General features: G+C 40.8%; 2 protein-coding genes across 2 annotated transcripts; both read right to left on the bottom strand.

The window, feature by feature from the left end:
* Window positions 1-217: 217 nt before the first annotated feature.
* On the bottom strand, window positions 218-5377 carry mrps15 (mitochondrial ribosomal protein S15). Its single transcript, XM_073485244.1, has 8 exons — window positions 5134-5377; window positions 2201-2269; window positions 2031-2106; window positions 1865-1913; window positions 1613-1697; window positions 1462-1520; window positions 799-990; window positions 218-514 (listed from the first exon to the last, which is right to left on the bottom strand). The coding sequence occupies exons 1-8, from the start codon at window positions 5273-5275 to the stop codon at window positions 416-418; spliced, it is 771 nt and encodes a 256-aa protein (XP_073341345.1). The 5' UTR covers window positions 5276-5377; the 3' UTR covers window positions 218-415.
* A 5417-nt stretch (window positions 5378-10794) lies between these two features.
* On the bottom strand, window positions 10795-23285 carry csf3r (colony stimulating factor 3 receptor). Its single transcript, XM_073486095.1, has 17 exons — window positions 23088-23285; window positions 20207-20295; window positions 19372-19446; window positions 18913-19209; window positions 18003-18135; window positions 17697-17863; window positions 16376-16545; window positions 16122-16272; window positions 15747-15829; window positions 15424-15631; window positions 14114-14305; window positions 13795-13896; window positions 13265-13411; window positions 13041-13181; window positions 12838-12934; window positions 12685-12763; window positions 10795-11516 (listed from the first exon to the last, which is right to left on the bottom strand). Exons 3-17 carry the CDS (start codon window positions 19433-19435, stop codon window positions 11037-11039), a joined length of 2511 nt encoding a protein of 836 aa, XP_073342196.1. The 5' UTR covers window positions 19436-19446; window positions 20207-20295; window positions 23088-23285; the 3' UTR covers window positions 10795-11036.
* Between the last annotated feature and the right edge of the window lie 1162 nt (window positions 23286-24447).

Raw genomic sequence — 24447 nt, 5'->3', positions numbered from 1 at the left:
ACAAGAGTTACTGCTAAGTCTTTTAAGCTGCAGCCCATCATGGACAACTCAGCCATTTGACTGTTCTGTGTCCTAATCTGGTAATCTGAGGTTTCTTTTTTCAGTTAATACCTTGGACAAATGATATCAATGGTCACCTCGGACGTTCTGTGCAGATAAATCTTAAGCACATCTAAGTAAGTCTTATATTTCAGCACAAATAATATTCCAAAGTCCATTTCAATACAACTTTCTGTCACATTTTATTTCCATAACTTCTGACATCAACTTGAAAGCAAAAGCAAACAATGTTGTACGATGGCAACACACGAAAAAGGGAAAATAGCAGTTTGTCCACATCACATCATCTGAAGGTGTAACAGTGAAGATGTCTGTGGGATCACTTGCTGTAATGTAATGTACAGTTTATTGTCTTTTAATTTGTCTCAACAGATTTTGTCTCGGCTGCCTCTGCTAAACTTTGCTTCATCTTTAGCCTCTGCTCTGCTTTCTGCTTCTGCACTTCTTTGAAGACCTGTGAAAACACAGAAGTCACCACGTGTCAGTGGAGGCACAGAAATCACACCTTGAATATGTTAGTCAGTTAGTCACTTTAACCTACTGCAAGCCTGAGAAATGATCTCAGACACTGTATGAACTATTGCTTCACTAGTGTGGAATCACTGTCTTGCAAAAGGTCTTTAGATATGAATCTCAAATTGATACCATTATTATACAATGCCAATAAAAAAACAGTGTAAATTTATTATACAGACAAATATGGATGTAAACAGAATACTGTGGTCATTTGTTTGCTACCTTAATACAGAAGGCCTTCTTGGCCAGCCAGCGACGAGTGGCCCGTCTGTAGTACTCTGGAGGGAAGGTGTAGGTGATGCCCAGCTGCTCGCACACCTTCTCAAAGGCGTCATAGCGAACCAATCTCAGGTTTTTCAAAAGCTTTTTCCTTCGATCAATGGCCATGAGCATACGCCTCTTGTTAGCTTTGTCCTGACATGAAATAACACATAACAGAATGGAGTTGGACTACAGATGTGTCAAATTGGAGGAATAGAAGACAGCCATTAAAGCCCAGTTTATAATTGAGTCAGGCTTATGAGAAAAAAACTTAAACAGTTGCAACCTGTACTCCATATCTGTGTCAATTTTAGCAAAAATGTTCGAAGTATGATGTAACATGGAAAATTCCGACCATGTCTGTGACTACGCATGTTCTCATTTCATGTGGGGGAGTAACACAGGATATCCTGTAGCACACGCATACCTCACACCAGAGGAAGGCAGAAAGGAAATGCGGGGAGACGTAATCATACATGAAATTTCGAGTGGTTCAAGTCGACTGGCCTATGACATGATACGTCATCTAAGATTATTATACAAAAACCTGTCTAAAGAAGTACGAGCCTTCCTGTTAAGCTGGCGAGGGAGAAAGATTATGCTGATTCTACTCGCTTCAGTCACCTTGTGATGATGTTGCAAGTGCTCCTGATAGTTGCGGATTCTTGCAGTCAATGCGGCCACTGAAAAGAAAAAGACAACGTTAAAATACGTTGTCTCTTATCTTTGTATGACAGTGAAAACATTATGTGCAACACTAAAAAAAGCAGCTCACCCCGGACTTCCACTGAGCTGTGGTCGTTCTCGTCCCTCTGGACTTTAGCAATCAGCTGTTCCTTTTTCAGCAGTAGCTTTTCAGTCTGAAGACATGAACAGAGAGTATTAAATAACAATACCTGTTATGACTCAGCTTTCTGAAAGTGGCACGACAGTGTACAATTCAACATCCGCAATCATTATCATCAAAAGTATTAGTAAAAAAGAAAGCAGACACAACAAGGTGATCCGTGGAGACACGAGAACTCACATGACTTGCCAACTCCAACGAAAGAAGTCTTTTGACAACATCGTCTGTCCTATCAACACAAAATACACTTGTGTTAGATGAATCAATATATGAAAGCAGCGTGATTCTTTTTTTTTTTTTTTTTTTTACTCATTTCCTGAATAGGACTGTATATATGTATGTTTACGTTTGAGCGAGGGGTACAGCTGTGTAATCCATCTTGAGCGCTGTTGGAGGAAGGTCACTGAGCTGGCTCACGGCGCCTGGAAGAAACACAATGTTTGCACGAAGAGCAAAATTAAAAAACAACAAAAATCACAGAATATGTTTTGGTGACAACGCAGCTTCATCACACACCTGTCTTCCTTATCTTGGCACCCCGAGCATAATGTCTCACTGGTGGTGGAACAGCAAAACTTCCAGCAACTGAGGAGAGAGAGGAAAAATATCTTGACGTGTGTCGTGAATGGACACAAAAAAACCCCAAAACAATTAGAACACAGAGATGGTAGCTATCACAGCGGTGATCTAATGTTGATGACAAGGCAAAACATGACATTTGTTCGACACACAACAAACTGGCTCAGCAAAGGATAAGTGGTTGCAGTGAAGTATATGGAAACTTCACATAATGGTGAAGTCACTATAGGACTGAATCAAGTCATCCGTCACAGTTTTTGAGAAATGCACGTGGTGACCTTCTCAAAGCTGGTTTGTATGTCAAGATGTCCGCAGGGAAATCTCTTGCCCACAAATGACACCAATGACACCAAAACTTTACTAAACAATAAAGCTTTGATTTAAGAGAAAACCAAACATAATGGTTGATTAAGTGGTGAATCTGTAATGATACTGACTCCCATCTCATTTAGAGCTGCAATAATTAGTCTATGAATTGATTAGTCGATCAAAGGAAAATCGCCAACTACTTTGATAATCGATGACTCGTTTAATTCATTTTTCAAAATGTCAAATATCTACTGGTTACAGCTTCTTAAATGTAAGGATTTGCTGCTTTTCTTTGCCATTTATGTCAGTAAATAAAAAGTCTTTGGGTTTTGGACTGTTGATTTGACAAAAGAAGCAATGTGAGGATGTCACTTCAGGCTCCAGATAATTCTCAGGGGCATTTTTCACAATTGTTTGACATTTTATAGCGGGGGAACTCTCTCATGGAAAGGGCCACTGCAGTCTTGAGAAGGAAGGTCCTGCACACTGCTGTAGCTCAGCGTCACAATTTATTGATTCCACTGACATTTAGGAACATATCTATTCTGTTCTGTGAGAAGAAACGATGCAATGAACGTTTAAGCTGCATGATTTGAAGAGCACAACCAAGATAATCTGTGTGACATAGCTGTCCCAGATATAACATGGATGGCTCAGATTGTGAGACGACTGTGGTTTTCAGTATCAGCATCGTCAAAACAACAAATGATGTTGTTTCCTTAAAAGCTACTAGTTACTTCTTGTATTTCCTGTGATTTGATATCTATTAGGTAGTACTGTTTATTCATTTTAATTTCCTAGCAAGTTTAGTCTGTAGTCCCAACAGACTTCGGGCTAAAAACTATTTAATCACCAACATGTGATTCATGATTTCCAAGCATTTGTCACATAGTTGAGGAGAGAAGTGGTCGGCAAAAAGAAGTCAACTTATTTCAAGGCGGGCTTGTTAATAAAGAGGTGATGTGTTTGCGGTTGTCAGTGAGCTGAGAAAGGATGCAGCAGTGTGAAAACAAGTTATCACCTAAACTGAAAGCAGAGCTGCCCCAGATGCTCCTGATACGAGATGAGCTGTTGCATCAGATTGAACAGAAGAAGATATTCTCATAAACAACTAGTCTAGTTTAAACAAATAAGCAAACCTCCTTCAGAGATGGGTTATATTGGGCTAAGAGTATTTATCTACCTGATTTTGTGAATCTTTGTTGATATGTTGCATGTAATGCACTTTGTAACTCTGTTTTTAAAGGTGCTATATACACAACTCAAAATCAGTTAGGGAGATTGAGATATGGGTACATATATGCATGTGCATGGATGATGCAATAAAAGTCAGATGAAATGTGTCACATTATTTTTGGGGACCAAAGATATCCACAAAACACAAAATAAAAATTTCGATATGTCACAGAATAAACAATCAAGTGAAACACTCAAATATCCCAATATCCCTAACTAATTTTGAGTAGTGTAAATAAAGTTATTATTATTATTATTATAACAGTTGATGTAATGTTCATGATAGTTGTTTAACTGTTGATTTTTTTTTTACCTTTCTTTTTCTGTGATCAGTGTACTGCTAACCAAGCTAGCCATCAGCTGCCAGTGCTTTTGATTTACTGCGGGGCTAACTTACGTATTAGACTCTTTCTCCTGTGTATGTTTACTTGATTGATTAGTTGTTTTTTCAGGACTCCACCTTCCTTGTTACTGTACTAGTTCATTTCCACAGTAACTTTGGTCTAACCATTGTTTAAGGAATCTTTCTTTGTCTGATTTACAGTCACTACCATTGAGTTTGCTGTCAAATTATGTTGTCACAGTTGCTTTCAGTATACACCTCAGCTCCTTGTCTTCAGCCTTTACTGGAAGGGCGTTTAGCTCCCGCTGCAAAGCCACAGTGAAGGCAGATGATGAGAGGTCTCATTCACATTCATAATAATTTTGGAAGAAATTAGTTTGCAGTTTGTGCTGCTGTTGAATTGTACTGCATGAAACATTGTCTTACTTTTTCTTTTTCTTACTTTTTTGTCAACCCTCACTGATATAAATTAAGTTGGACTAAATATTACTCTACTAATTATAGGTGATAATTCTCAGTCTTTTCATAGGATTACAAGCAGTACTGTGATGCCATTTTGTAGACTAGCTTGTAAAGACTATGGTTAATACTCTTATCCAGTGAGATGTTATAATGCTGTAGGAGGTCTGTATCAGAGTCACTAGCTGTATTTGTGTATGTGCCACATTTTTCTAACGTTACAAGTTCAAGTTAGGTAAAGAAGATTGGCTTTTGGAGGGGAAATGACTCATTATTAACAGTTATTGTGCATATGTCAAATGATATTCAGACATTATTCTGCGTTTTCCTTTGAAGTGTTAGCTAGCGTGCAGCTCTCTGTCAACACTGTTGGTGTTAGCTAGCTAATGACACTCTAGCTAGCTGCTGACAGACGAGCTTCGTTGGGTACTGTTATCAGCCTGGTATCATAAATACGTTAGCCAGCTATTTTCTAAACACATCTCGCCAGCTTCCTTGGGTTCATCCAGCCGCGTACACTTACCACAGCTAACTCTCGGTCCTGCTAGTAAAGCCGAGCTACATGTCCAGGGTTTCGCCGACAGAGCGGAGCACAGAGCGCCGCTTTCCCGCAAAACACCAGCCGACGACTTCAGGACAGATCGCAGAGCTATGTTTGCCAACATGGCTGTCAGGAGAGCCACCAAGGTGGAAAATGAACTACCTAAAAGTGATGCAAATGTGACAGTTAATCACACTCGACCCCTACATGAGGCTCGCCATTTTGACTAGACCAAACTAGCTGAGAGAAGATCGGTGAGTAGTTTATTTTCCTAGGCTGTGCTAACGATCCCAGAACACATCGATAGGATAAACTGAAAGGGGACGAAAAGCAATAGTAAACCTGACTTGGGGTTGTTTGTGCTACAACTGCTTTCTTTTTGTAACTAAATAATATTATTTACTGTATTTGAGAGTGTTTTTGCAAAATTGTGGCTTAGACAACAAGCTTCAGGTTGGGTGGGATGTGTCTGAGTATGTGAAAAAAATCAACTCACACTGAAAACAGAAAAATACGACTTCTGCCCTGAGACCAGGAGAGATTCACCTGTCCTCAGACAACTTCTGCCCTGAGACCAGGAGAGATTCACCTGCCCTCAGACAACTTCTGCCCTGAGACCAGAAGAGATTCACCTGCCCTCAGATAATATTGTGGGAAACAATGGTCTCTGCCCTGGGACCAGATGAGACTAAAAAGTGATGAGGAAAATCCTACACAACAACTTCTGCCCTGAGACCAGAGGAGACAGTTGACTCCCTTTTGCCCAACTATGTTGCCTTAAAACAGAAAAATACGACTTCTGCCCTGAGACCAGGAGAGATTCACCTGCCCTCAGACAACTTCTGCCCTGAGACCAGGAGATAGTTGACTCCCTTTTTTCCAACTATGTTGCCCTGAGAACAGAAAAATACGACTTCTGCCCTGAGACCAGGAGGGATTCACCTGCCCTCAGATAAAATTATGGGAAACAATGGTCTCTGCCCTGGGACCAGATGAGACTAAACAGCCATGAGGAAAATCCTACAAAACAACTTCTGCCCTGAGACCAGAGGAGACAGTTGACTCCTTTTTGTCCAACTATGTTGCCTTAAAACAGAAAAACACGACTTCTGCCCTGAGACCAGGAGAGATTCACCTGCCCTCAGACAACTTCTGCCCTGAGACCAGGAGAGATTCACCTGCCCTCAGACAACTTCTGCCCTGAGACCAGGAGAGATTCACCTGCCCTCAGACAACTTCTGCCCTGAGACCAGAGGAGACAGTTGACTCCCTTTTGTCCAACTATGTTGCCTTAAAACAAAAAATACGACTTCTGCCCTGAGACCAGGAGAGATTCACCTGCCCTCAGACAACTTCTGCCCTGAGACCAGAAGAGATTCACCTGCCCTCAGATAATATTGTGGGAAACAATGGTCTCTGCCCTGGGACCAGATGAGACTAAACAGCCATGAGGAAAATCCTACACAACAACTTCTGCCCTGAGACCAGAGGAGACAGTTGACTCCCTTTTGCCCAACTATGTTGCCTTAAAACAGAAAAATACGACTTCTGCCCTGAGACCAGGAGGGATTCACCTGCCCTCAGACAACATTGTGGGAAACAATGGTCTCTGCCCTGGGACCAGGAGAGATTCACCTGCCCTCAGACAACTTCTGCCCTGAGACCAGGAGATAGTTGACTCCCTTTTTTCCAACTATGTTGCCCTGAGAACAGAAAAATACGACTTCTGCCCTGAGACCAGGAGGGATTCACCTGCCCTCAGACAACTTCTGCCCTGAGACCAGGAGAGATTCACCTGCCCTCAGACAACTTCTGCCCTGAGACCAGGAGAGATTCACCTGCCCTCAGACAACTTCTGCCCTGAGACCAGAGGAGACAGTTGACTCCCTTTTGTCCAACTATGTTGCCTTAAAACAAAAAATACGACTTCTGCCCTGAGACCAGGAGAGATTCACCTGCCCTCAGACAACTTCTGCCCTGAGACCAGAAGAGATTCACCTGCCCTCAGATAATATTGTGGGAAACAATGGTCTCTGCCCTGGGACCAGATGAGACTAAAAAGTTATGAGGAAAATCCTACACAACAACTTCTGCCTTGAGACCAGAGGAGACAGTTGACTCCCTTTTGTCCAACTATGTTGCCTTAAAACAGAAAAATACGACTTCTGCCCTGAGACCAGGAAGGATTCACCTGCCCTCAGACAACATTGTGGGAAACAATGGTCTCTGCCCTGGGACCAGGAGAGATTCACCTGCCCTCAGACAACTTCTGCCCTGAGACCAGGAGAGATTCACCTGCCCTCAGACAACTTCTGCCCTGAGACCAGGAGATAGTTGACTCCCTTTTTTCCAACTATGTTGCCCTGAGAACAGAAAAATACGACTTCTGCCCTGAGACCAGGAGGGATTCACCTGCCCTCAGATAAAATTGTGGGAAACGATGGTCTCTGCCCTGGGACCAGATGAGACTAAACAGCCATGAGGAAAATCCTACACAACAACTTCTGCCCTGAGACCAGAGGAGACAGTTGACTCCCTTTTGTCCAACTATGTTGCCTTAAAACAGAAAAATACGACTTCTGCCCTGAGACCAGGAGAGATTCACCTGCCCTCAGACAACTTCTGCCCTGAGACCAGGAGAGATTCACCTGCCCTCAGACAACTTCTGCCCTGAGACCAGGAGATAGTTGACTCCCTTTTTTCCAACTATGTTGCCCTGAGAACAGAAAAATACGACTTCTGCCCTGAGACCAGGAGGGATTCACCTGCCCTCAGACAACATTGTGGGAAACAATGGTCTCTGCCCTGGGACCAGATGAGACTAAACAGCCATGAGGAAAATCCTACACAACAACTTCTGCCCTGAGACCAGAGGAGACAGTTGACTCCCTTTTGTCCAACTATGTTGCCTTAAAACAGAAAAATACGACTTCTGCCCTGAGACCAGGAGAGATTCACCTGCCCTCAGACAACTTCTGCCCTGAGACCAGGAGAGATTCACCTGTCCTCAGACAACTTCTGCCCTGAGACCAGGAGAGATTCACCTGTCCTCAGACAACTTCTGCCCTGAGACCAGGAGATAGTTGACTCCCTTTTTTCCAACTATGTTGCCCTGAGAACAGAAAAATACGACTTCTGCCCTGAGACCAGGAGGGATTCACCTGCCCTCAGATAAAATTGTGGGAAACGATGGTCTCTGCCCTGGGACCAGATGAGACTAAACAGCCATGAGGAAAATCCTACAAAACAACTTCTGCCCTGAGACCAGAGGAGACAGTTGACTCCTTTTTGTCCAACTATGTTGCCTTAAAACAGAAAAACACGACTTCTGCCCTGAGACCAGGAGAGATTCACCTGCCCTCAGACAACTTCTGCCCTGAGACCAGGAGAGATTCACCTGCCCTCAGACAACTTCTGCCCTGAGACCAGGAGAGATTCACCTGCCCTCAGACAACTTCTGCCCTGAGACCAGAGGAGACAGTTGACTCCCTTTTGTCCAACTATGTTGCCTTAAAACAAAAAATACGACTTCTGCCCTGAGACCAGGAGAGATTCACCTGCCCTCAGACAACTTCTGCCCTGAGACCAGAAGAGATTCACCTGCCCTCAGTTAATATTGTGGGAAACAATGGTCTCTGCCCTGGGACCAGATGAGACTAAAAAGTTATGAGGAAAATCCTACACAACAACTTCTGCCCTGAGACCAGAGGAGACAGTTGACTCCCTTTTGTCAGACTATGTTGCCTTAAAACAGAAAAATACGACTTCTGCCCTGAGACCAGGAGGGATTCACCTGCCCTCAGATAACATTGTGGGAAACAATGGTCTCTGCCCTGGGACCAGATGAGACTAAACAGCCATGAGGAAAATCCTACACAACAACTTCTGCCCTGAGACCAGAGGAGACAGTTGACTCCCTTTTGTCCAACTATGTTGCCTTAAAACAGAAAAATACGACTTCTGCCCTGAGACCAGGAGAGATTCACCTGCCCTCAGACAACTTCTGCCCTGAGACCAGGAGATAGTTGACTCCCTTTTTTCCAACTATGTTGCCCTGAGAACAGAAAAATACGACTTCTGCCCTGAGACCAGGAGGGATTCACCTGCCCTCAGATAAAATTGTGGGAAACGATGGTCTCTGCCCTGGGACCAAATGAGACTAAACAGCCATGAGGAAAATCCTACAAAACAACTTCTGCCCTGAGACCAGAGGAGACAGTTGACTCCCTTTTGTCCAACTACGTTGCCTTAAAACAGAAAAACACGACTTCTGCCCTGAGACCAGGAGAGATTCACCTGCCCTCAGACAACTTCTGCCCTGAGACCAGGAGAGATTCACCTGCCCTCAGACAACTTCTGCCCTGAGACCAGAGGAGACAGTTGAATCCCTTTTGTCCAACTATGTTGCCTTAAAACAAAAAATACGACTTCTGCCCTGAGACCAGGAGAGATTCACCTGCCCTCAGACAACTTCTGCCCTGAGACCAGGAGAGATTCACCTGCCCTCAGACAACTTCTGCCCTGAGACCAGGAGATAGTTGACTCCCTTTTTTCCAACTATGTTGCCCTGAGAACAGAAAAATACGACTTCTGCCCTCAGATAAAATTGTGGGAAATGATGGTCTCTGCCCTGGGACCAGATGAGACTAAACAGCCATGAGGAAAATCCTACACAACAACTTCTGCCCTGAGACCAGAGGAGACAGTTGACTACCTTTTGTCCAACTACGTTGCTCTGAGAACAGAAAAATACGACTTCTGCCCTGAGATCAGTTTTTTCTTCATTGAAAAAAAAAAAAAAAAATTGACCTTGTTCACTGTCATGCTTGAATTTTAGTGCCAGTTTCTTCAACAAACAATGGCCTTTGACTGTAGAAGCAACATAGACAGGTGGTGTAACTGGTTTGTGTCAACTGGTGTAACCAGTATTTTTCATAAAAATATTATAATATACAGGAAAATTCATGTGGAATAAGATGTAATCCTCTATTGCAATGTATTAACATATTTTTAACAGTTTATACATAATTTGTCAAATATTATTTAGAAAACACAGTGTTTTCAGCATTTGTCCTGCTCTATATTACAAAAACGCATACAATTTTAATTTAAAAGAATCCCAATAAAATCTATTTTCATGTGATATTTTAAAATTAAGTAACTGTTTTCATAAGTACACTTGCATACACTCTAGGTGGAAAGAAATATTTAATATTCCTTTTGTTGTGGTTACACCACTTGACATTTTCAGGGCCAATCAGTCTTACCTTTCGTAAAAAATAGTTCAAATGCTATTTCAAATTACATGAAACCAACATAAATACAAAATATACATTTTAGCAAACCTAATGCAAGCTTTTAAAACAACTTTTTAAACATTTTTGAATTGCTCATTATGCAAACCCTTATTTGTCACTGACCCATATATTGAGTACAATCTAATGAAATGCACATTAGTATGAAGGGGAACTGTTTTAATAAAGATTTAGGTCTTTTAATCAAACAAAACTCCCTAAATACCAAATGTAGAGGCTGTGGGAGATGATTTTATTTGTTTGTCAAAGAAACAGTTTTGTCTGTGTCCCCTTGACATAAAAAATGAGTATTTTTGAGAAAGTTCACAAATAATCTTCAACAATATCATAATTTTTTCCTCAGTTAAAAAGTTTATTTTCTATGTATCTACAAAGTGTGGTACAGATAACAGATAAAGCACGGGCATCATCATCATTTAATATCAGAGTGATTTTAGGATTGAATCTAGCAGGTTTTTACAGCTGTGTGCTATGCAGGATCAACTTCTCACAATTGGCTCATCACAAAAAAAACTCAGACCTACATGAACATCTTTCAAAGCGTTTACCCTTAAAATCAGCAAAGTACTTTTAGTCTTTTTCATCATTCATGGCTAATGCTCGTAGGAAAGGAAAGTCATCCCACAGAATGTCTGGATCTGCCGCTTCCTCCGGTACACAATCATGGCACGGCCCAAAAAAACATTGCTTCTTTGTCATCCCATCAGTTGCCATATTCTGGTAGCACTTTGGAGTGAAGGATTCTTCAGTCTCCAAGAGGGGCTGCGTGGACTCAGAGCGCAGGTAGACATGGGGTGTTTTAGCCGTAGGACTGCTGCACGGACCGGTGAAGATCACAGTGGCGTAAGGGACAGAGTCGCTGTTTGAACCAGAGTAGCCAGGGATGAAGGGTGAACCACAAATGGACTCTCCCAGGTCACTCGTGTCCTCTGCATCGCTCAACCATGGGTCATCGTCCTCTTTACTTGGTTTCACAGGCAGATCCAGGAAGCTGAGGTGGGACAGGTACATTGGATTGGGCTCCTCACTGTCTGAGGCAAGATGGGTATCCTGCGAAAGGAAAATAAATTAGCCATCAATGTCGTAAATTCGTAAATGAAAATGTAGGGATCGACTAATATTGATTATTAGTAAACAAGGAGACCAATAACTGATATTTTGAAATTTGGATTTATTTTTTATATATAATATAAACTGAACAACCTTTGGTTCAGCAAATATAATTATTTATTTAAGGATAAGTTCACCCAAAAATGAAAATCTAACAAATCTGTCATTATCTACTGACCCCCATGCTGATGGAAAGTCAGGTGAAGCCTCGTAGTCCACAAAACATTTCTGGAGCTTCACAGCAAAAGAACACAGCAGCATTCTCCTAAACAACTGAAGTAGATTGCGACTTGCTTTAAAACTATAAAATGGCTCCATACAGATTGGCTGTCAGTGTCAGTGGAAGAGATCCCAAATTGATTTGATGAGCGGTCAAACACTTTTAGCTTAGCAGCTACAGGGAAGATTTTGGCTTAAAAAAGGGTGTAAATAACGTCTTTTCAAATCAATCTGGGCTCTTGGGCCTTCAAGAGACTTAAATTATGCTGGATGAGCTGTGTGGAGCCATTTTATGTTTTTTTCAGTTGTTTTATTATTTTTTAAAACAAGTCCCCATCAACCTCAGTTGCTTGGGAGAATGCTGGAACGCCATTTTATGCTGTGAAGCTCAAGAAATGTTGTGTGGGCTATGAAACTTAGGTAATACACAGATAATGACTAACCTTTCATTTGTGGGTGAACCTAACCTTTAACTAGTAGCAAAGCTGGGTTAATATGTACATCCAGCATGCATCAACACAAGACAAGTCTAGCTTTCAGGTAGGAATGCTGGTCGCTTCTGCCCTCTGGTGGTCAGTAGTATTAGTAACTCCTATCAATATAGTGAAAATGGGGACAATAACAGATAAACATGGACAGTTGTCCCACACTGTGCCACAGCAACAAATAATATAGTAATGTGTACATTTTTAAGACAATTGACATTTTAAAGTAATGCAAATTCAATTACTTTTGAGAGAAGTAACGAGTAACTGATTACTCACTTTTACTTGCATAACACTGGTCATTTGACCCATTGTAGATATAAAAATGCTGATTATTGCAGCTGTGACTTAAAGGGGGTTATTGCATAAAAGCATTCTATCTTGCACAGGTTAATTTTCCACACCTGTGTTGAGGCTGATGTCCATCTCTTGATGCTGCTATTAGCCGGATCTGGAACAGCTGGCCAGAAACGCCCCTTCAGCCTGCGAAAGAAAGACAAATGTATTAAGAAAAAAATACATCACAGTGTGGAGAGACAATGTGGCGATGATCTTACCTTCTTTGGTTTGAGAAATAAGTCAAGACTGTTAAGATAATCAACAATGACAGTGCAACACCAGAGGCTGTCACAATCATCACAACTGAAACCGCATCTAAGAAGAGAGAAAAACACATTCTGAATAAATTATCTCCTGTGGGAAAACACACTTTCTTCATCTCTCTGTCTTACTTACAAGAAAGCTAAATGATGATACCAACCTAAAGGCTCAATTCCAAAATGAATTGCTGACCCGTTCAGGCTCCCACCAGATGTGCTAACCATCATAAAAACTTCATACAGAGACTCAGTGCTGAGGTCTTTCAGGACCACCCTCCTCTCCTCTGGGTCGGCATTCACGACTGAAGGAAAAGTCAGACATCAGATAGCATCAAGTGCACAACAAATACGTTTAAGAACAGTCAAATTACGGCCTTTAACCTACCGTTAACGGGTCCGTTTTCGTTCCAGTAGAAGACTTTGTAGCTCTGAACGATCCCGTTCCTTTGGTCTAGCGGCAGTTCATTCCAGGTGAGCTCAATGTGTGACCGCCAGGTGTTTTTAACTCGTATTTTTGGAACCATGGATGGCGCTTTAAAAGGAAATGTCATCATGAGTGATTAATGCAACCATAGGGGGCTATTAAGCTCACAAATCGAGGGTCTAAAAATAGAGGTTGTTGTATGCTGTACAGACCATAAAGCCTCCTGAGGCATATTTGTGCTTTGTGATATTGAGCTATAATAATAAAAGTGATTTGACATGATGTGAGACCTTTAAGCCAGCAAATATAATTTGTCATGTCTATCCACAAGAGGGCATTATTCCACCATGGATCAGCTGTTTCTGATAGATTGCACAATACATTTTTTACTCATGTGGCAAACTCTTTTCCCACTTCTTCAAAGTTAAGTCTCGACTCTCACACCTCTGACTGCTCTTTGTGTGATCCTCTTTATGTCTATGGTGACTTACCCTTTTGTCTCGAGTAGGCATTAACAGTCTGAGGAAGGCCTATCCCATCCTTAAACCTTGGATACACAGAGATCCCATAGGGCTTGTAGGGCTCAAAGCTGCCTATTGATGAGAGGGAAGAGGTTAGAATGTATCAGTGCCCGTAAGCTCCTAACAGTGTGTACAGGCAGGTCGTGAGCAGGAATAAAGAAGACGTTGCATAAGAGTGAATTATCGTGGTAAAAGATGAACATCAGATCAGGAAAAACCAAACAAAAGGTGAGTCAAATAAGAAGGGCACGGAGCTGAAAACCTGCTATACAAATACTATAACACATACCTGTTATAACAAGGCCTGTCTGGTTTCTGGCAGTTAGTTCAAACTGTGTGAGAGAGAGGTCTCTGTGTAACAGAGGTGTCCATTCCACCACAAAACCAGTGAGACCGGAAGAGTCCAGAGGACTGCTCCACTGGACCAGTAGGGATCTGTCATCATGAGGAATGGCTGAGACGTCTGATATCACCGCACGAGCTACAGACACAAGACACAACAACAGGTTTGTAAGACGTAACCCCCACAGACCTGTCAGATGATCTCAGGTATCCCTTCATCAACACACACACATGTTCCAAATGTGTTTATTTGAATTAATTTCAAACTAGATGTTATGTAAACATGCTATAAGGAACTTTTTACAGGTTATAACACAGTCCCAATTTAAGACCAAGACCATTAGCGAGATGACTGGTTATTATAGGTATTCTTGCATGTTACTAGGTTGGATTCTGACTTATTCTGATTGAATAAGGCATTCAATTAAAACGGTGGATTGCTGAGGATGAAAGACACTGCTCTATAGTCTGATGCGTGGCAAACAAACAAAGTTTACTGTTACTATAGGAGGTGGTGGTTGTTCTGTTTTTGTCCACAGGGGCTGCCAGAATCAACAAAATGAAAGTTCCTTGTTGCAGCTTTAAGTGTTAATCAAGTAAAAGTTGATATAAAATGTATCCATTACTTTTATTGTTCTATTTCAACACTTTTAACTTTTACTTTTTACTAATTATTTCAGTTAATCATCCATTACTTTCAGCTAACTATTTAACCCCCTCTGTTCTCTTGCTCTCTCTAGCTGTCACACACTTATTATTGCAATTAAGAGCTAGTTAAAGTAAAGTATCTCCTGGAGTACATGTACCCCTGGTTGGGAATCACTGTGTTAAAGGTCTAGTTTGTAGGATTTCAACTGATTTATGATGTATAATTAGTAATTACTGAAGTATAATCTACCATAATCTTCCACAGAGTCTGTCATGTTGCTACATGCTGTATATGTTTCTACAGTTGCCCAGAAGGGACAAACACTGGCTCTCGTGTTTTTCTATTTTTCTGCTGGTTATCACAAGGGAGGGTGAGGTGAAGATTATTTAGCTGGTTGATATCTGCAACCTCACCAGTAGATGCTGCTGAATCCTACATACTGGACCTTTAAACTGGGGATGCACCATAAGGATTTTTCTTCAGCCGATACCAATAACCGATAATTACCTACTTCTCATGGCCGATAATGTTACTGATAATTACACGTTTTTGAATTTTAAAAAGAAGTTTCTGCCCTGTTTAAGAAGGTTCAAGCGTGTCAATTTTACCTTTAGGTAGGAGAATCCGAACTTCGGTGGGGGCGGATCTCCCTGCTGCATTCACAGCACTCAGATACACTTTATTTGCTCTCCTGGGAGCCTGGAAAGTACAGTAACTCTCTGTCGTAGAGCACACTTTTCCCCTTTCACCTGGCAGTTTTTGTGCCGAGACAACATACGACACATTTTGGCTGTTGGCACGGAATTGTTTTGATGGCTAAAAAAAAAAAAAAGTGAGAAGATATTTTAACCTCACACACTCTCAACCAGAGTTATATAAGAAGATACATCCATCTGTGACAGGTGTCAAACAACATGCGTGATGTGTGTACCTTCCAAAACAAGTGTATGTTGAGTTGTTTTTGCATGTGATCCCCTGATACCTTCATCCACCAGTCGAGACGTCCAGTGGGAGCTGAAAAGAAAGAGACAGCTGTCAGGTTAGCGGCTCGTCAGCGGCCTGCACTTTTCTTCTCACTCTTTAAAAAATACAACTTTTCTATACAAGACAGGTCTATGGATTCACTGTCAGAGTTTGCGGCAGAACTCAATACATCAATTCAGCCTGTGCTACAGAGCAAAGCAATGGGAGATGTAGAACATGACATTAGCATATATTGAAAAGACCAGGAAATGGAAGAAAAGGCAAAAGATTGGAAAATGTTAGAGTGACTGATTGTGTCACTCTGAATTGATCTCAGCCCCACCGCTCTCCAAGGTGACTCCAGGCTGGCTGCTGCTCCATTCACTCCAGGGGCTCTGATGGTATCTGACTCTAATCTGGGCCAGATACGGAGTCCCATGGAGGAGACGACACTGGTCCACAGGTCTGCTTGGTCTTATCAAGCTCACCAGGATCTAACACAGACCACACAGATATGACTCCAGGCACACAGAGTACGATCTTCAAGCAGGTCATAATACTGTACGGTTGCCTATAGCTGGAATGACCTGTACTCACCGGTTGGTCGCTCCATTTGCTGCTGTCAGCAGTCTTAAAACGGACTTCCAGGTTTAGACGCCAGTTACGCATCCAGGCCTGGTGCTCAGATAAGCGCCAACTCAGTTTGAGGCAGCCGTTCTTTTTAGGCACCGCTTCGACCTTCACAATCGTTGGTGGGTCGAATTTAGCTGGAATAAAACAGCAGTGTTGTAACTTGGACGTCATTATTTATTTATTTAGGTTTTTTTAATATGTGCAGAAAAAGTTCACCCGAGATTGAACTCAAGTCTGTGTTTCTCATGAATTGCCATTCCAGCAGCAGGTTTTCAGAAAAATAAATACTCAGAAATGTTTTGAAAAATTCAAAGGGTGATTTAACAACACTTTAAGCTGGTCGGCTACAAAATTAAACAGATTTTTAAGCTATTTTGCATGTTGCACCACCATTTCCAAAACCAAACAGACATGGTGGATATAAGTCCTCATTCGATTGAAACAAAATGAAAGTTTTATCATTTAAGGTTGTTATATTTGTCCATATTGATGTTGCATTGTATTATGTTATATTTTCGTTCCAAATAACACGTGACATTTTTCTGTACATTGTTGTACGAAAGGGTCAAAATATATGTTGCAAATTGGTAAAACGGATTAAAAAATCTATCTATCCTGCTGTGTATGTAGTTTTTTTCATCCAGGTGGTTAGAAGGATGAGAATTCTGGAGATACCTTGAACACAACAGTAAGGTTTGTCGGAAAGATATTCTGGGTTTTCAAAAGGTCGCAACATTTATGTGTTGAAAAGACTGATTCTGAGCTTTTTAAATCAAATGTGATGGTACTGCGTGACAGGGACACACTTTGGCCCTGTGCATGATAAAATAATAATAGAAGATTGGACTAAAAAGAGACTGCGCTACTGCTACCAATTTACCATTGCACTCCTGTAACATTGTTGGACTCACCATGATTTTAAAAAAGATTTCATTTTGTGCACACATTATTACATGCCGACATTACCCATCATGACCTCTGACCTCTTTCAAAGATTTTGTTGTGTTATGACAGCGGCGGCCAATGTAGCTTTGAGATACTAGCCTTGAGCGGAGATGAGGAGCGGGCTACAGAGGTCTGGTTACCTCAGCTACAACCAAAGCTGACTCAAGGGACATCAGATGAGGCAATTTATATGACTTCAAGGAGCTAACCAGTAATACTCCCCAAGACCAGTAAACTGTTCCTTGTTAGGTTCAGGGCATTACAAAATTCTTATTATATACAGGAAAATGGCTTTTTCAATTACATTTTAATGGGGGTTACAATTTTCTGTATTTCTCACCTGCACTGATGGGTTCCATAATGATGGGTACTGAGGCTGCTTCTCCAAGTTCATTCACCGCCTTCACACATATTTTCATTTCTGAGAACAGGACAAAGTCAGCGCGAGGGATGGTATAGCGATGGACTCCCGGTAGCAGCTTGTAGCTGTGGTTCTCGTTTGAATCCCTGAAATGATGAAATCATAGTGTGGGAAACACGGTTGTGTAACCTCGAAGACATGTTTTGTAAACGACACTTGACCCTGGCTTTCTGGTAAGTATTTCAGTGTTTTCCTGGTAGAGGGAATTTAAAGGCAGAGGATTACCATATCTCGGTGTGGAGCGTGTACTTTGTGAATAGGTGGGTCTCCTGCTGCCCCGGGTCCCAGCTACAGGTCAGGGTGCTGGGGTAGGCGAGGTTTGTCTGACAGCTGAGGTTTTGTGGTGCTTCTGGTGGATCTATAGATGAAAGAAAAAAGGTGAAGAGGGTTCTTCATGGAGTTGTTGAAAGTTGAAAGTGCTCTTTATTCACTTTTTACACCCATGTTTTTCCATTGGAGTTGCAGTGTGTCACAAGTTACACTGGACCAGTGTGTATGCATCATATGGAAATTTGATTTTTTTAAGAATAGTTATATTAAAGGGGCACTACGTAGTTTTGGTGAAGAAATTCAAACTCAGAATTTTACTATTTACAATATTAATGAGGTAATAATACAAACTCAGAAATATTTATTTTTTCTATAACTGAATAAACAAGCTGTTCTCAGAGGAAAATAAGGTCCCCAGAACACTGTTTGAAGCTAGAAGTGGCAGGGTCCGCCAAATATGAACAAAGTAAAACAAAAATAGTGAAAATAGTTTCCTCAATTAAATATCAGCAAAGAAAATCTGGAAACCAAAAAGTGCAGCTTCCTTCTCGATGTGATGTTTTAATCTTCTGATACAATCTTTACTACTTCGAAAACACATATCCATCTACGGTATAAAAACATTGAAATAAGCCAGATGTCTTAGATGGATGGACAAAAAAAAGTTACCAGCACCTTTTAAGTTAATCAAAATGTTCAGTAGGAGTTTTATTTCCACATTTTGTTACATGGAGCTCAACCCAACACATTAAAAGTTCCTCCTTTCTCAAACATTTCATTGTTTTCTGTTCTGGTTTTGACATACAAGCAGTAAAGACAACCTAATTTGATTAAAACATGCACAAGGAGTTGAAATCTTTCTCACATCCGGCTCTGATCTCCACTCCTCCTAAGACTTGAGCAGGAGAGGCCTGGACCCAGCAGGTGAGGAACGCTCTGGTGTGATTGAAGCTCGGTATGACGACCTTGGACACCCTGCTGCTCTCATTGGCCACGGGGCTGTTGGGGAGGAGGCGATCCTCGAGATGCCACTCGATATGAACGTCTTGTCCGATGAAAGGAGGGCAGTCCTCTCTGATGACGCAGGTGGCTGTCACAGGTGACCCCAGAGGCACCACTGAGCTGGATGTTTGGACCTTTGCGCACGGCTGTATGTCATCCTCTAACAATAAGAACATTGATTTCAATGTGACATCTAAATAATACATTTCCAGTCATTTATTAATTATTACTAATGTAAAAAGCCTCATATTCTGTTTGGACAGAATCTTCAAGGCAAAGGAAGAAAATGTGCAATAACAATTGTCTTGCTATTTCCACTCACCGTTTCTGGCTCCATTCACGAACGCCACCAGCATGACAATCACTGACACCCATGTGGATATCATGATGATATAACCTGTTAGGCAGCCAAAATGAAATGCATTATTCTTAAATTACAAACTTTCATGGCCTATCAAAACAATATTTGAATTGCCGTTCCTTCCCCAGCGACACGCTTCATTGTGTGAGGTGAGCTGTTGACAGTGATAACGCCTGTCGCTTCAAAATACATCATCATCTCCCCGTTTCAAGTGTTTGGGACGCCCGCCTGATGTGAGCAAGAATGTGATCTCCATAATACATAATATTTCAATATAAACAGACAGCTGGAGAATGCATCCACCGCTTACCGACACAATAGTGGAGAGAAAGTCTGCCGTGTTGTCTGTGTAGAGCATATGCAGAACAAACCGCCAAACACTGACACATGACACACTGAATATATAAATCCGTGCCAGCTTGGGTCCACATTTACGCAACATGACTACACACAGGATGTGACATTTAAAGCTCTGCTAGCTGTTACAAAATTCAATTTCAGTTCTCTGTAGGTGAAATAAATATGTCTCCTCGTATATCATTCTATTAGAGGGATACAACTCCTCCGAACAGACAGGACATTTGTAATTGCCAGTCCTCCAATAGCTGATTGGTCATGTACACTGAGCAGAAGAGCCTGCAAGTTAAGCAGATGGGAGCACTTCTCCAGCATATTGTACTTCTGATATTAAGTCAACAACCTGCCTCTTAAATTCCAGACTCATTTGGGACCTCGCACCACAAGCGCAGGTGTTATGGAAATGAATTTTCGAGGGCTGTGTTTTTCTAATACTCACCATTACACGACCACCAGAGGTTAAGATTCACTCCTGGCTCACGAAGCAGCGACAAGAAGGCACAGACATGCCTTCACAGCGTCTCTGTGCTGTATGGGAGGAAAGACAAAGCAGTTATTAGTCTGGAATCATGCTGGAAAAATTGAACAGTTAAACAGTTGAATTGACGAGATTATTAGAACATGTGAATATATTGTATTTTTATTATTTACTATATGTTGGACATGTGGAAAACTTCACGGCACAAGTCATTTTCCTGTTGTCACCACAACATGTTATGTTGTTGACACGAAGCAGCATTTCATCTGACACATGGTTTATCATTTCATGTGAGAAACCACAGATACGCAGGTGTGGTTTTTTAGAAATTTCACAACAAATTTTTACAAACGAAATATTTACACTCTTTCTTAAGATCAATAAATGGATTCAGTGATTTTTCTTCTGGTTCCTGTTTCTAAACGGTGTTGATTTACAAATATTTGTAAATTTACCACATTTGGGATGTTTGTTTAAACCAATTTAAAGATAACATAACTAAAGATAAGTAATCATTTATAATTTATAATAAACAACTGTTAAAAAAACACAATAATCACATAATTGATTGTGAAAATAATCTTGAGTTACAGCTGATTAAAGGCATAACAAGCAAGGATAACAGTTAAAATGTGTCAATACCAACATTTGAAGAACATTTATTAATTAATCAAATAATAATAATAATAATAATTATAATCAAAACTTAGATTTTTCATAGCACCTTTCATACCGCTGGCTTAGCTCAAAGTGCTTTACAATAAAATGATGAAACAATAAAAAACCACAATAAGAACAATAAAAAATGGAAAAGGTAAGAATAAACTGAAGGAAGACTGACAATTAAAGACAATGCTGAAAAAAAATGTTCAAAGAGCTTGTATCACCTAAAACCTTGGGTAGGGAGTCCCATAGTTTTGGTGCGTATTTAGATTAGGCTGAATCAGCAATTCATTATAAGGTGGTACTAATAATTCCAACTAATAGGAGTTGATAAATGCCAGAAGGGAGGAAAGTTCTCATGTGTTATCTGACAGTGTGGTGGATGACTCTTAATGATTTCTCCACCAGAGATGAATTTCACACACACACACACACGTACATGTGAGCACACAAACACACGTAAAGCACATAACAAAGCCAGTAACTGAGACCGCAGCATTGAGAAACTTTCCTGTGGTCTCGTGACACTCGCTCTCGGTTTCCCTCACTGAATCTGTTGAGAAACTGAAAAAATCTGAAGCCTATATTTTTCCTCTGGCCCAAAACAAGTTGGCAACATCTACGTGTTTTTGTCAACAGGCTTCTCGACTTATTTTTCAAATGTGAAAGGAACAAATTGAGATGATTTGTTCTGAAATTTCCATTAACTCTGCTTCCAAGTATTTTCTGGTCTAGAACAACTATACCTTTGGGCAGAAATTTATGTCTGGCCTGTCAAATTGCAAGCGACCTCATCAGACGAGGAGGTGTTACTTTAATAAATTGTAACTATCACTCAAACTCAGTCAGATCGCCGCATTCAGTCGGCAGTAACCTGCCATTTGGAGAAAGTCTGTGTGGAGGCAATGCGAGAGAAATGAGATTCCTCACTGTTTCTTATCAGCTGTTTGCATAAAGACCTCCATTTTCCTCCTCTGCTTTCCTTTTGAGAATTTCTGCTTACTACTAAAAGGTAATTTCCTGCGGCTCTGAATAAAGGCAATGGAGAGAAAGAGAGGGAGAGAGAAGGCGAGATATGCTATAAAATTTGGAGTGTATTTTGTCAACAAACACAATTTGATACAGTATAAATACTGTTTTCAGTGTTTTGGCCAATTATGTTCCTAATGACTGGATTCATTTGTGTGTCTCAGCGAGTCTCAGTGGCATTTTGCTATGGCCACCGTATGTTTCCTTTCCCGTTGCTGTTGGAGGTTGCCAAACGCCCACTTTCATGATTTGGCAATATCCTCGGCACAAAGCGCATTGACAAACATGCCACCATTTCCCCTTTTTGGTCCCACTTCTCACACAAAGAACTTTGTCTTAAATAAGGAATTTAAAAAGTCTTTAAGAACGTACATTTCTTTGAATTTGGATACTTAGACATCATACAAGAGTTCCTTCAAGCTCAGACCCAGTGACCCTGTGTGTCAGCAGTTGTAAAAGTCCAAAAAACTCAAAAGGAGGAATGAAATCTGTTTCACATCCTCTTTTTTTGAGGATGACCAGAACAAAAACATGTTTTCCATAGCTTAACACACTAAAATCACGTCCATAGTGACAGTGTCACCATTTGGAAGAATGTCACAATGACAAAACAGATGACATAACTCACAAAATTCTGATTTTTTCATATGAATAAAGCTAAAAACAGTACCATATGTTTTCTAAACTTTCCTATTAAACCTCTTTGATAAATTCTAATGTCACACAGTTCAAGCTTTAAACTTCAAGTATCTTTACTATTAAAACAGGGATGATCTTATCTTATCCTCCTCTTCAAACACATTTAAAGATCCTCTACATCTGTAGTATTTTCATGTACTCTACATCTGTAGTATTTTCATGTACTGGCATTAATAGACAGGAAACTACAAAGGACGATGAATGGCACAAGTACAATACAGAGCAGCCCAAAAAAAAGAGAAAAAAAATTGATTACGTGTTTTAAATAAAATTAAGTGGAGTGGTCCGTGAGTTGGATCAGGATGCATCTCTCCAGCCTGAACCTGTGTCATCCAGATACAAGTTTTGTGAAGTTTCCCTTTTCAATCTGGCACAAGTATCAAAATGAAAGGACCAGCAAATCTCTTGATGTGAAGATAAAGGAGAGCCATCAGAGGGGCTTGCCACTCACCACACAGCAGCTGCAGCGGACCCAGAAAGACGAGAGGCTCTCATCAGCCCTGATAGCACTAGATGAAACAGTGTGGCTCAAAGCAGCTCAGATTGGAGGACATATGTGTGTGTTAGCCAAGCAGCCACGGCAGCAGCAGCAGCAGAAGCAGCAGCAGAAGCAGCAGCAGCAGCAGCAACGTCCTTGTTTTGAATTTGTGAAACTTCACTATTTTCCAGGAAGAAACGCATGACTGATGGGGCCCAGTTCTGGGAAGAAAAGTGGGGTGTTAGTTTTCTCGACAGAAAGAAGGGTGAATAGTTCAGTTAAAAATAATCAAATGTGGTAGTAATGCAATAATTCTACATGTATTTATAGTCACAACACCTTTGTGATAGCTGTTGGACTAATAAAAGTCATTACGAGGGCTGTGCGACATGACCAAAATATCCCAATATAGGATATACATCCAGATAACGATACATACAATATAGCACAGTTTCTGTGAATTCAATGAATAGTTTTTATAAAATGACCATATAGGTAGGCCTATTTCACGAGATGTTTAATTATATATAAGTGACAAATAAACAGTACTCATACTCAGTACACATATTTGATTATTTGATTATCTTCCTAAGTTTCTTGCCTCATACAATAGGATGCAGAGGCCCAATCCCGTGTTCATGTCAGCTGGTGAGTGTCTGAGTGAGAGAAGCTGCAAGGGGCCGAAATCGTATAAACAGAAATGTGACATTTCTCTTTACCTAGTGGGTTTTCTGACTTTTTGTTTTATGCTTTAAATGATAAAATGTGTACATATGTACATGTTGTGGAAATTTGAGTTACTTATAAATAAACTTGTAAGAAATATCAGTTGTCTTTTAAGGATTTTTTTCTTTATAAAGAAGGTTCAACAATCAAACAGAGTGGCATGCAGTCTGCAGAAAGAAGAGCAATGAGAGACAGCTGAGAGCCCTTTTTGATAGGGAGAAAGAATGCCCTGTGTCCTTCTCACGCCTGTGACAAGTTCCGTTATCTGTGGCTAGACAACAAGAAGGCCAGAGACGAGAGTCTTCAGTGGGCAACCTTCTGGCATTCCCTACATAGAAATAACAGTCTCTCATTATGCAGATAGTACAAATACAACATTCAAGGATGTGGGAAGAACAAATGATTTAAGAGTCTAATCATTTCTCGTACAAGAATCTAGTAATATAATTTTCCATTACATACGCAAACAGAATTCAGTCAGAGATTTCAAGAAAAAAGGTCCATAAGGTTTCAAAAGCTTATTACTTTTTTGTTGTTTGAACTGAGTGGTTGAAGTAGAGAATCAGTTAGAGGAGAAGATGTCAGATCTTAGGGAAGTTGCATATAT

This window comes from Pagrus major, chromosome 17 (assembly GCF_040436345.1).
Source record: "Pagrus major chromosome 17, Pma_NU_1.0".
NCBI classification, from domain to species: Eukaryota; Metazoa; Chordata; class Actinopteri; order Spariformes; family Sparidae; genus Pagrus; species Pagrus major.
This window is presented reverse-complemented; position numbering and strand designations above follow the sequence as displayed.

Coding starts and splice junctions, on each gene's coding strand:
- mrps15 (XM_073485244.1), bottom strand. CDS start 5,275: ATGTTGGCAAACATAGCTCTGCGATCTGTCCTGAAGTCGTCGGCTGGT. Junction 2,270..5,133: donor AGGACCGAGAGTTAGCTGTG/GTAAGTGTACGC, acceptor CTCTCTCCTCAG/TTGCTGGAAGTTTTGCTGTT. Junction 1,698..1,864: donor CGTTGGAGTTGGCAAGTCAT/GTGAGTTCTCGT, acceptor TCATGTCTTCAG/ACTGAAAAGCTACTGCTGAA.
- csf3r (XM_073486095.1), bottom strand. CDS start 19,435: ATGATATCCACATGGGTGTCAGTGATTGTCATGCTGGTGGCGTTCGTG. Junction 15,830..16,121: donor TGGAGTCACCTTGGAGAGCG/GTGGGGCTGAGA, acceptor CTTTCTTTTCAG/CTCCCACTGGACGTCTCGAC. Junction 12,764..12,837: donor TATTTCTCAAACCAAAGAAG/GTAAGATCATCG, acceptor TTTCTTTCGCAG/GCTGAAGGGGCGTTTCTGGC.